General features: G+C 44.5%; 1 protein-coding gene across 7 annotated transcripts in view; it reads right to left on the bottom strand.

The window, feature by feature from the left end:
- Nucleotides 1–1,382: 1,382 nt before the first annotated feature.
- The window catches only part of LOC121586232 (protein spire homolog 1-like), a 50,237-nt gene continuing 38,322 nt past the window's right edge, over nucleotides 1,383–13,297 (bottom strand). For 4 of the 7 annotated variants that reach the window (XM_041902775.2, XM_045225791.1, XM_045225792.1 and 1 more), the window contains 7 exons: nucleotides 12,239–12,402; nucleotides 12,020–12,119; nucleotides 9,886–10,028; nucleotides 5,625–5,762; nucleotides 5,316–5,414; nucleotides 4,922–5,202; nucleotides 1,383–4,723 (listed from right to left, as the gene is read on the bottom strand). In XM_041902775.2, the coding sequence (XP_041758709.2) occupies nucleotides 4,462–4,723; nucleotides 4,922–5,202; nucleotides 5,316–5,414; nucleotides 5,625–5,762; nucleotides 9,886–10,028; nucleotides 12,020–12,119; nucleotides 12,239–12,402 (1,187 nt within the window). In that variant the 3' untranslated portion in view covers nucleotides 1,383–4,461. Of the gene's footprint in view, nucleotides 4,724–4,921; nucleotides 5,203–5,315; nucleotides 5,415–5,624; nucleotides 5,763–6,360; nucleotides 6,971–9,885; nucleotides 10,029–12,019; nucleotides 12,120–12,238; nucleotides 12,430–13,297 lie in introns of those variants that run through there. The other 3 variants (XR_006661864.1, XM_045225793.1, XM_045225794.1) reach the window with 3 other exon arrangements.

Genomic DNA, 13,297 nt, shown 5'->3' on the forward strand with positions numbered 1-13,297 from the left:
TGATGCCTTGAGATAGAAGCAGTTTTTCAGTCTCGGTCCCAGCTTTGATGCACCTGTACTGACCTCGCCTTCTGGATGATAGCGAGGTGAACAGGAAGTGGCTGTGGTGGTTGATGTCCTTGATGATATTTTTGGCCTTCCTGTGACATCGGGTGCTGTAGGTGTCCTGGAGGGCGGGTAGTTTGCCCCCGGTAATGTGTTATGCAGACCGCACCACCCTCTGGAGAGCCTTGTGACTTACAGGAGCAATTAGGGTTAAGTGCCTTGCTCAAGGGCACATTGACATATTTTTCACCTAGTCGTCTCAGAGATTCAAACCAGTGACCTTTCAGTTACTGGCCCAACGCTCTTAACCGCTAGGCTACCTGCCTCTGGTGCCAAAGGTTGCATGTTTGAATCCAATGATAGAAAGTTGTTTTAGAGATTTTTGTTTTAAGCCTATCCCAAACCTTAACCCTTACCTTAATCATTCAGAGTTAATGCCTAAAATTAAGATTTCGGAGTTAATGCCTAAACTTAACTCTTACCTTAAAAATGTGGAGTTAATGCCTAAGCTTTAATGCCTAAAGCATTAAAGCGTTGTGTGGCATGGCATCAGTGTCCTATAGAGCCATACATGTATGGCTCTACTATCCTAGATGCCATCTCCTGCTGTTGTGCCCTTGAGCAAGGTACTGCGCCACGGTCGACCCTGGCTCTCAATCCCCATAAGTGATATGGAGACAAAATGTATGGCCATTGGCTACATTGTAATGTTCCTTGCTGTGTCAACTTGATTGGCTCTGTAGTCAATGGGAGCAGGGTGAGGGAAATCCCGGGACCACCCATACGAAGCGCACAGAAGTGCGGATAAAAGTGTCTGCAAATGGCAAAAAAATTCTGGGGAATGTATATTTATTGTAAATTGCAATGTATTGTTTGGATAGTATAACTTAACCCTACATAATCAAAGAATGAACCATATTTTGGTCCGTAGACTTATGGAATAAGTATTGAACCATACAGTACGTTCTGTGAACCCAATGTATAATGACCACACTGATCACTGCTATTGATAAAGTGCATTTTATGTATTTTAAGTATTTACTTGCTGTAAAAAAAACTTGCTGTTTTACTTTGAATGTGTTATTAATGTATTAATTTGAATGCAAGTGTTTACTGAAAATTGTACTGTACATATTCACTGTTCTACTAAGTTATCAATATTGAAATAGGTTATTAAAAAAAAAAAGTTTACTATAAGGTACAGAAATTGTTATTGTTCTGAATTATTTGACTTTATCTGGCAATAAACAATATATTTTCTCAATAATTTTGTTTCTCAATATTATTTTTGCTTGAAAAGCTGGCATGTCACCTAATGAAATATCCATACAACATTATAAAGGTATTGCAATACATTTTTATAGTTTTTTTGTCATTTCTTGAAATCTCTGGGAGGGAGTTACATCTGGATGGTTTCAACAGATACAAGTTACACAGCAGTACATGCATTTGGTGTCACATTTTGGGCTTTCTGTTATGTACCATACAGTAGATCACCTCTACTTATTATAGTCCATATTTTGTCCAGCAATTACTTGTATTGTGAGAAACAATCTCTAAGCTAGTTAATAGTAGCCTGGATCCTAACTGAATAGTTATGTTTCACTTCACCAAACAGAGCAATTTAGTTTGGATCTAGGCTAAGTTAATAGCCCCAAGTCTAAATGATTTTAGTCGGGATGTAAGTGGTCAAGGAAACACAGACCTGCTCTATGGACGGACATTACTATAGATCATATTTATATACAGTATGCTGAGTCACTGTGGATTCAATCTGTCACAAAAATAATATATTAATGCTGAGAGAAGAAGGCAGTGTATTTAAGGCAGAAATATAAGGAACTGGGAGGAAGAAGACTGGATTTGTAATAGACACTTTAATATACATAAATTCTGATTCCTGGCCCCCGAAATATGCTTCAGCTTCTGGTTTAGAGACAAACGGTATGGTTAGGACACACCACAGTCACACACAACTGATATACAAATTCATGAAGGCATCAGTTCGAGGCTTTGAGTTGAACAGTAGAGCAGCGTGTAATACCATACTTTGCTGCCTATACAATAAAACAGAGGGTGGTTTTAAGCATGTTAAATCTTACCAGAACTATTGTAAAGCAAAGAAAGACAATTTGAGATAATTTTATGTACTGTTATTGAATATGGGTGTTTATATGAAATATTCCATTCAAAACCAAAGAAAAAGCCATGTCAAACTTACATCAATAACTGAAATCAACATAAGAGTAGGTATAGATTTCTTTCACAAAATATGCATATATTTCTGTGGGTGCATGCTTGTTACTGGGACAGACCAGATTATTTTGGGGGCACAGGCTATATAAAATATTGACAAAAAGTGATTCCTACTGTTGGTGTCTGCTTTTGTTATGATTATCTAGCGCAATTACTGTACCTGCTCACGTGTTCAACTACCAGTGACAAATACTGTGTCAATATTGTTCCTTCATCATGTCATAGAGTTAGTATCATAGAAATAGAATGAATAGAACATGCTTGGAAGCTCTAACCCTGGCAATTTGACTGGTAAACTCATCGGTACACTCGCAATGGCTGCCTGGTACTGTACCTGCTCAATGATATCACACGTTTTCAACTACCAGTGACAAATACTGTGTCAATATTGTTCCTTCATCATGTCGTATAGTTAGTATCATAGAAATAGAATGAATAGAACAGGCGTGGCAGCTCTAAACCTGGCAATTTGACTGGTAAATTCATCGGTACACTCACAAGGGCTGCCTGGTCTTGCGATGCAATAATTTCCATGTTTATTTGGAATGGTCTATCAACTGATGCTGGATTGCCATGGTAATGAAGACTGTTCATTCAAATTATGCTAACTGATGTGGCTCATGTAAAGGAATATATTTTTTGTAATGTCAGTTGAGTTGACTCAACAAAACATCACAGCACAGAATGAAGGGTACACTTCCTGCTTTTACTTCCTGGCATGGGTCTAGGTTGAAGATGACAAAGGTTAAGACAACAGGGATTCTAAAATCCCATAATAATATGCAACAATGGTAGTTGGCAACAGCGCTGGTAGTTAGCAACGGCACTGGTCCCAGATTTATGACGACGATGTCTTAACCTGTATATTTTAGACCTAGGCATGGGTACACTCAAAATGGCTGCCAGTCCACCCATTATGCCATCATTGACTTGAATGGGGACGCCTGTTCTATTCATTCTATTTCTATGGTTAGTATATTCATCAGTATGACGTCTTTTGGAGAAGCATGCTCTAATCGGGGGATGCGATGGTCTATAGCAAGGTCAATGAGTATTTACAGCAGAAAAAATACTTCTTTGGGTTTTATATTATGGTTTAGACAGAAGGGAATCCTTTTGGCACTAAAGCTGACATTAGCAGCAAGTACTGTATTGTCAATGTAATACACCTGACATTCCCGTAGACCCTACGCCTACGGCGAGACAGGTGAGAGGTTTGGGCTACCTTCATGGGTATGATCTAACTTTGAGCAAAGTGATACGCTGTTTGTTTACCTGTTATTCTTATGGTAAAATGATGCTTCATCAAGACCGCTCAGAACCCCAGAGAACATCAATGAGCAGAATTCATTATTGTACCGTCAGCTAAAAATAACCTGAACATGTCAAGAAGAGTAAAAAGGGGGAGACAACTTTTCATCACAAACACCTGACTCTAAGCCGAACCATATGTACACACGTATACCATACCATACAAAATTATAACTTGTAAAAAAACATCTACAATTTCATAGTTCCATATCGTTTCAAGTCATCATCCAATCGTTTGTTGCTTTTGTCTCAATGTCTCCACTTTAAGATGTTCACAGCTCTCAGTATGGGACTTGTGTTGTCAGCATCACACCTACTCTCTTACAGTAGAATACCATAGCCTGAGGAATTCAAATATGGAGCGTAATTTTGCCTTGTGCTCATTGATTTTTCTGTGGGTGAGTAACTCCTACCACATTCCACCAATTGTGCCAGTATAGGGGGTGATTGAGGCCATACCACTTTGAATCTTTACACTACCTCATACTTTACATTTGATCATTCAGTGTCCTTAATCACCTCTCTATGGCAGAACATTATGGCAACATTTACATTGCTGAGCAAAATATTGTATAAAAATGGACTAGTATCATTTTGTCTGAAAGTACTGGTACTGTTTTCAACGATCAGAGGACATAGTAACAAGCACTGACTACACAGTCCACATTCCTCCAAGGAAAAGTAAAGGTCCACAGCATCGACAGACAGACGAAACTAGACAAGGTATAGGTCGGATCGCAGCACAGTCATCCAGATCAAAACCCAGTCAGTCAGAGTTCTGTATTGTGCCATAAGTGCTGGAAGCAGCTAGAAGACAGTGGAGAAGGTAGACAAGGACGAGGGGAGAGTCTAGATCTCGTTGATTGTTCTTTCAGAGGGTCGGTAATCAGCTCCCTTGGGGGACGACATGTAGAAGGACTGGGTCTTGCGTTTTAAGCGCGCCCGCTTGGTGGCCAGGGAGAGGCTGTGCTTGCTGGAGGAGATGATGTCGTGGATGAACTTCTTGCAGTCCACACACACTTCCATGGTGCACCAGTCCTCCGTCAGCTCCGCTGGAAGCTCCACCTCGTCACGGGACTGGGACTTCTCCAGACTACCGTGCTTAGACAACCTGAGCGAGGGAGGGAGGAGAGGTTAACACTAAGTTGTGTAACAGAGTAGGTTCCGTCTCTGTCCCTCACTGGGCTCAGTCGGCTACAGTTGCTCTTAAAATAGAACATAACTTCATTTGAGAATAAGTCTTGCACATCTAAAACAGGCACATTTAAAAAAGCGTTATGATCTAGAGAAGTAGTAGAGGGGTGCCTACTTGGACATGGTCTTCTGAAGGCTGAGGCGGTGGTGGCTAGTAGAGGGTTTCTCAGGCTTGGGGGCTGCTGCTGCTCTGCTTGGTCCTGCTGCTGCTGAGGCTGCTGCTTTAACTGCTGCTTTTCCTTTTCCTGCTGAAACTGCTGCTGCTGCTGGGGCGGCTGATGGACCAGCTATACTGGCAGCTTTCCCCATGGCTGCTACCCGGTCCCTGGGTAGAGTGGTGGTAGAGCCCAGGGAATAGATGGGCAGGTTGGCATAGGGCTTGGAGGGCAGCCTCATCTGACAGAGAGACAGAAATAGAGCAGAGTATGAACACATTCATAAAGACAATATTATGGGATGACTTTCTATCAGTGGGCATCCATCAGTGTGAGAGAATAAATATGACATACTTTTTGACAGCACTGTGAACACACAGGCCTTTTGCAGAACTGGCAGGTGTAGGACCATGTGAACAAGGAAAACCTTTTGGTTCGGCAACAGAAGCAAAGCTGTAAAAAGAAGAAATTCAGAACAGGTGCATCAAAAGTTTAAGACAAAAGGAATCAATCATTCAAAAAGCAGTGTGTGACTAAATTCTGTGACCTACAAAGATTTTGAAAGGAACGTGTAAGATGATTTTTCTCAACAATAGGTACTGTGATGTTTAGTCCGAGATACTTTTATTTCAGCTGGGTGAAAATGAACAGCAGTAAACTGACCTTTCCCTTCTTCATAGCGTTGTACACGTCCTTGTACTGTTGGAACTTCTCCAACTCTGCTTTGACCAGCACCTGTCTGATATGCATCACCTCTTCCACCGTCAGGGACAAGCACTCTACCGGGAAACAAAACTCCTCCTGAAAACACACACACAGCACCGGCCAGGTTACTATGACAACCGCACAAACCGCCCTTGTTACCATTCCGTCCACACACACACACACACCAGAACCTCTCGGTGCACTCTGTCCGGGTTCTGACAAGTTTGGGCAAAAAAAGTATCCATTGTTTACCCGGCAAGCCGAGGGGACAAACAAAGCACAATGGGCACGGAACGAGTAAACAACTGGAGTGATGACAGATAATGCCAATATTCCAGAAAATTCCAGAAATCCTCTACTTGGTTCTGCTTCACATAAAGGTATAGACAACCTAAAAACACACAAGGCCCCTCTGCTGTGGTTGGTTTTTTCCTGTTTCTGACTTCAATAAATAAGCCTGCGGTGGGACTACGGAGACGCTATCTTCAACAGTACACCAGGTCTGCTGCTGCTGCTGCAATTACTGGTCATCCTGGTGTTGTTCCAATAATGTTTCTCAATAATGTGTCTCTATTCAACGTTTTTTTGTTGTTGCACCCAGCTAATGTTTCTCACTCCCAGAAGAACCATGAATATACTGTAACTCTGTAATGCTGATCTTATGACTCACAGAGATACAGTGGGCTGCATTGTCTCTGGCCCAGAGGAAGGGAAGGACGGGGGAGAGCCTAGGGAGTATCAACAACAACAAAAAACTAGTTTATACTTGCTACTGAACAACAGTATGTTATATACAGTATACACAACATGAAGGACTTAATTCATCTATCTAGAGCATTGTTTTACTTGGCAGTGGCTAGCTAGGCTACATGATGCTTGCAAGCACAACAACTATAACTATGGTTAAATGGAGCAAAGCTGAGTATGATGAAATGATTGGTGCTCCAGTGAGGGATGCATCTGCTGTTGACTGTCAAAATGCATAATGACAATCACACCTAAACTGAAGGGCTTTCTATGAAAACAGCAAAAGTCCTGGGCGGGGCTGAGAGATGGATCTCTAGGAAAGCAGGAAGCATTAGAAGAGATGATGATGAACTACGGTGCGCCAGCATGGACATAAGGGGCGACTGGCAAACCTTGAAAGGCTTTCTTCCCCTGCACAGAGCAGACAGGGCAGACCACACCATGCCCAAGACAAACACCTCGACAGGGTAGGAGCTCCGTAAGGGGTGGAGGGTGGAGGGAGGGGAGTTGAGGAGGAGGGAGTTCCAGGGTAACAGATGGTGGGCTATCCTCCCGACCTGAGAAGGACAGGGGTTATAGAGGTGTATGGAAGAGGGGGAGGACAGGGATTATAAAGGTGTATGGAAGAGGGGGAGAACAGGGATTATAGAGGTGTATGGAAGAGGGGGAGGACATGGGTTATAGAGGTGTATGGAAGAGGGGGAGGACAGGATTATAAAGGTGTATGGAAGAGGGGGAGGACAGGGATTATAGAGGTGTATGGAAGAGGGGGAGGACAGGGATTATAAAGGTGTATGGAAGAGGGGGAGGTCAGGGATTATAGATGTGTATGGAAGAGGGGGAGGACAGGGATTATAAAGGTGTATGGAAGAGGGGGAGGACAGGGATTATAGAGGTGTATGGAAGAGGGGGAGGACAGGGATTATAAAGGTGTATGGAAGAGGGGGAGGACAGGGATTATAGGGGTGTATGGAAGAGGGGGAGGACAGGGATTATAGAGGTGTATGGAAGAGGGTGAGGACAGGGATTATAGAGGTGTATGGAAGAGGGGGAGGACAGGGATTATAAAGGTGTATGGAAGAGGGGGGAGGACAGGGGTTATAGAGGTGTATGGAAGAGGGGGGAGGACAGGGATTATAGAGGTGTATGGAAGAGGGGGAGGACAGGGATTATAGAGGTGTATGGAAGAGGGGGAGGACAGGGATTATAAAGGTGTATGGAAGAGGGGGAGGACAGGGATTATAAAGGTGTATGGAAGAGGGGGAGGACAGGGATTATAGAGGTGTATGGAAGAGGGGGAGGACAAGGGATTATAATGGTGTATGGAAGAGGGGGAGGACAGGGATTATAAAGGTGTATGGAAGAAGGGGAGGTCAGGGGTGTGTGTGTGGTCATTTGCATGTGTGCATACATGGACCTGTGTGTGAAGATTTTTATTGTATGACTTAATTTGCCCTTTTTTCTTACATGGGGTTATAGAGGGACAGTGCATTCGGAAAGTATTCAGACCCCTTGACTTTTTCCACGTTTTGTTACGTTACAGCCTTATTCTAAAATTGATTAAATTGTTTTTCCCACCTCATCAATCTACACACAATACCCCATAATGACAAAGAAGCACCTTTGGCAGCGATTACAGTCTTCTTGAGTATGACGCTACAAGCTTGGCACACCTGTAATTGGGGAGTTTCTCCCATTCTTCTCTGCAGATCCTATCAAGCTCTGTCAGGTTGGATGGGGAGTGTCACTGCACCACTATTTTCAGGTCTCACCAGAGATGTTCGATCGGGTTCAAGTCCGGGCTCTGGCTGTGCCACTCAAGGACATTCAGAGACTTGTCCCGAAGCCACTCCTGCGTTGTCTTGGCTGTGTGCTTCCTGTTGGAAGGTGAAACTTTGACCAAGTCTGAGGTCCTGAGTGCTCTGGAGCAGGTTTTCATCAAGGATCTCTCTGTACTTTCTCTTTTCATCATTCCCTCGATCCTGACTAGTCTACCAGTCCCTGCCGCTGAAAAACATCCCCACATCATGATGCTGCCACCACCATATGTCACCGTAGGGATGATGCCAGGTTTCCTCCAGACATGACTCTTGGCATTCAGGCCAAAGAGTTCAATCTTGGTTTCATCAGACCAGAGAATCTTGTTTCTCATGGTCTGAGAGTCTTTAGGTGCCTTTTGGCAAACTCCAAGCGGGCTGTCATGTGCCTTTTACTGAGGAGTGGCTTCTGTCTGGCCACTCTACCATAAAGGCCTGATTGGTGGAATGCTGCAGAGATGGTTGTCCTTCTGGAAGGTTCTCCCATCTCCACAGAGGAACTCTGGAGCTCTGTCAGAGTGACCATTGGGTTCTTGGTCACCTCCCTGACCAAGGCCCTTCTCCCCCGATTTCTCAGTTTGGCCGGGCGGCCAGCTCTAGGAAGAGTCTTGCTGGTTCCAAACTTCTTCCATTTAAGAATGATGGAGGCCACTGAGTTCTTGGGGACCTTCAATGCTGCAGACATTTTTTGGTACCCTTCCCCAGATCTGTGCCTAGACACAATCTTGTCTCGGAGCTCTATGGACAATTCCTTCGACCTCATGGCTTGGTTTTTGCTCTGATATGCACTGTCAACTGTGGGACCTTATATCGACAGGTGTGTGCCTTTCCAAATCGTGTCCAATCAATTGAATTTACCACAGGTGGACTCTAATCAAGTTGTAGAAACATCTCAAGGATGATCAATGGAAACAGGATGCACCTGAGCTCAATTTCAAGTCTCATAGCAAAGGGTCTGAATACTTATGTAAATAAGGTATTTCTTAAAACCTGTTTTCGCTTTGTCATTATGGGGTATTGTGTGTAGATTGATGAGAAAAAAAGTAATTTAATCAATTTTAGAATAAGGCTGTAACGTAACAAAATGTGGAAAAAGTCAAGGGGTCTGAATACTTTCCCAATGCACTGTATATGGAAGAGGGGGAGGACAGGGGTTATATAGATGTATGGAAGAGGGGGAGGACAGGGGTTATATAGATGTATGGAAGAGGGGGAGGACAGGGGTTATATAGATGTATGGAAGAGGGGAGACAGAAAAGGGGGAGGACAGGGGTTATATAGATGTATGGAAGAGGGGGAGGACAGGGGTTATATAGATGTATGGAAGAGGGGGAGGACAGGGGTTATATAGATGTATTGAAGAGGGGGAGGACAGGAGTTATATAGATGTATGGAAGAGGGGGAGGACAGGGGTTATATAGATGTATTGAAGAGGGGGAGGACAGGGGTTATAGAGGTGTGTGTGGGAGAGAAGAGCTGGAGGGATTGGAGGTGGGGTGTTTAGGAGCATCTTTACATCACCTAACAGAAATAAGATGGAGGCTGATGAACACAAGACAAACTGACACACTATTCAGGAACCAAAATCTCCAATGTGGTCATTTTCTCAAGATTGATCAACTCTTCTCTTTCCCTTCTTCTCTTCTGTTACTCACCAGAGACTTGGAGCTCTGTCTGGATGGGGGTATGAACTGTCGTACATTGGTGGGCGTCTCCTTCTCAATGGAGTGTCTCCTCTGGGGGGCCTGCCGTTTCTCAGGCTGGGGGGTGGAGGAGATGGGCAGGAACATGGGTGGAGCTGGGGGTGGGGGGAGAGAGGACATGTATGATATACTTTATGTAGTACTGTAACCCTTACAGTGAGGGAAAAAAGTATTTGATCCCCTGCTGATTTTGTACGTTTGCCCACTGACAAAGACATTATCAGTCTATAATTTTAATGGTAGGTTTATTTGAACAGTGAGAGACAGAATAACAACAAAACAATCCAGAAAAACGCATGTCAAAAATGTTATAAATTGATTGGCATTTTAATGAGGGAAATAAGTATTTTACCCCCTCTCAATCAGAAAGATGTCTGGCTCCCAGGTGTCTTTTATACAGGTAACGAGCTGAGATTAGGAGCACACTCTTAAAAAGGGAGTGCTCCTAATCTCAGCTTGTTACCTGTATAAAAGACACCTGTCCACAGAAGCAATCAATCAATCAGATTCCAAACTCTCCACCATGGCCAAGACCAAAGAGCTCTCCAAGGACGTCAGGGACAAGATTGTAGACCTACACAGGGTTGGAATGGGCTACAAGACCATCGCCAAGCAGCTTGGTGAGAAGGTGACAACAATTGGTGCGATTATTCGCAAATGGAAGAAACACAAAATAACTGTCAATCTCCCTCGGCCTGGGGCTCCATGCAAGATCTCACCTCGTGTAGTTGCAATGATCATGAGAACGGTGAAGAATCAGCCCAGAACTACACGGGAGGATCTTGTCAATGATCTCAAGGCAGCTGGGACCATAGTCACCAAGAAAACAATTGGTAACACACTACGCCGTGAAGGACTGAAATCCTGCAGCGCCCGCAAGGTCCCCCTGCTCAAGAAAGCACATATACAGGCCCGTCTGAAGTTTGCCAATGAACATCTGAATGATTCAGAGGAGAACTGGGTGAAAGTGTTGTGGTCAGATGAGACCAAAATCGAGCTCTTTGGCATCAACTCAACTCGCCGTGTTTGGAGGAGGAGGAATGCTGCCTATGGCCCCAAGAACACCATCCCCTCCGTCAAACATGGAGGTGGAAACAGTATGCTTTGGGGGTGTTTTTCTGCTAAGGGGACAGGACAACTTCACCGCATCAAAGGGACGATGGACGGGGCCATGTACCGTCAAATCTTGGGTGAGAACCTCCTTCCCTCAGCCAGGGCATTGAAAATGGGTTGTGGATGGGTATTCCAGCATGACAATGACCCAAAACACACAGCCAAGGCAACAAAGGAGTGGCTCAAGAAGAAACACATTAAGGTCCTGGAGTGGCCTACAGTGATACCAGGCTGAAGGTTCGAAAGTAATTAATGATGGAGAAGATCTCAAAGAGGAGGGGAAAAATCTCCTGAGAGTGAAATGCCAACTACAAAAGTCTGACCTCGTGAAAAGAAGAAGCAGAGGGGCAAATACTTATTTCCCTCATTAAAATGCAAATCAATTTATAACATTTGACATGCGTTTTTCTGGATTTTTTTGTTTGTTATTCTGTCTCTCACTGTTCAAATAAACCTACCATTAAAATTATAGACTGATCATGTCTTTGTCAGTGGGCAAACGTACAAAATCAGCAGGGGATCAAATACTTTTTCCCCTCACTGTATATCACCAGTTAAGTTGACTGAGAACACTCTCTCTTTGACAGCATTACATAGAAGAGCTGTCAGGTGAACAGCTGAGAGCTGTGAAAGCATAGAATTACATATATAATTATAGGATCTCTATGATAACCCTAACCATAGCTTCATGTCCAGACCAAGGCTCAACCCTTACCCCCAACCCTAACTCCAGATTCATGTCCACACCCAGGCTCATCCTTACCCCAACCCCTAACCCTAGCTTCATGTCCACACCCCTGGCTCAACCCTAACCCCCCAACCCTAGCTTCATGTCCACACTCCGGCTCAACCCTAACACTAACCCTAACCCCAGCCATAATCTTAACCGTAACCCTAGCTTCATGTCCACACCCTGGCTCAACCCTAACCCTAACTCTGGCCTTCTGGTCAACTGGTCTACAAGTCTACTCACTCTTCTTGCCCAGTACAGACTCTGGAGACGTGTCGTCCACCACCGATGTAGAGACACTGGAACTACTGGCTGACCTTCGACCCCCAATGGTGATGTCATCCTGTACGGGGAACAACAGAGAGCAGTGCTGTGTATACTGATGTCAACTACCAGAAGAAGACACACACACACAAATGCAAGTGCGAGCACACACACACACACACAGACACACACACTTACGTCAGAGTCGGAGCTGTCCAGTTCTGACAGGGTGGGTGCTTTCAGCCTCTTCCTCTGACATAGGGCCTGGGCTCCACCCCCTGGTGCCCCTGGCCCCCCATTGGACAGACTGTTGAGGGTCATGGTGCTGGATGTCTTCCTGCGGCCGTCAGGACTGGACACATCTGGACGGAGAGGTTGTCCCAAGAAGACTGATCAGACAGAGGACAACTCAAATACCCAGGGGTGATTTCAGCAGGATGCAACGTAGCTAACTATACTGAACACAGCAGATAGAAATGTTATGAATAGAGCTGGGAACAGGATTCTGTTCTATGTGATACATTTCTATCGGAGTGTTCGGTAATGTTGCACCGTCCTGAACAGACCCGAGGGGAACACACCAGCGGTAGGGAGGGAGGAGGGAGTGTGAGTTGAGGAGAGACGGAGAAGCAGCCTGGTGTTACACATACACACAACATGGATTCTACTTTCACAACACTTTAAGACCTGGACTGAGCAGGATTCTCATGTAACACTAACCCTAGCTGACTCCCTCCCTCCTAGCCTCATTGACAACATCTACCCCCAAGAGAGAGAGAAATAAAGTAGGGAGGAAGGGACGGAGAAGACAGTGCTGGAAACAGCAGATAACCAGTAGCAGAGGCCGATCTGATCTGTGGATGCATTGAGGCCTTGCCAGGCTCTCTCTCGCTCTCTCTCACTCTCTCTTTCTTTCTTGCTCTCTCTTTCTCCCGCTCTCTCACTGTCTCTCCCTCTCTGTGAAAAGGACCACACAGTGAGCATGTGAATACCTCATCTGGAAAAAGGCTCAAAATATGAGCTCATTACCTCAACGGGAGGCCAAGGCCCTCCTCCTTTACTGCTGTCCTGGAGCTCCAATCCTGCCTGCCTGGGACAAGACTGACTGGTCCTAGGAGCCAGGTTTAAACTAGAGCAGATCAAACATCAACCATTTGTGGCACTATGTTTAGTATCAGTCAAAAGCAAAACACTTTGTAAAGCACTGGTTTCTGTAAACTATATTTGTCGATATAGTATAATTAAATCTATTTTAAT

Source organism: Coregonus clupeaformis, chromosome 2 (assembly GCF_020615455.1).
Source record: "Coregonus clupeaformis isolate EN_2021a chromosome 2, ASM2061545v1, whole genome shotgun sequence".
Lineage (NCBI taxonomy): Eukaryota > Metazoa > Chordata > Actinopteri > Salmoniformes > Salmonidae > Coregonus > Coregonus clupeaformis.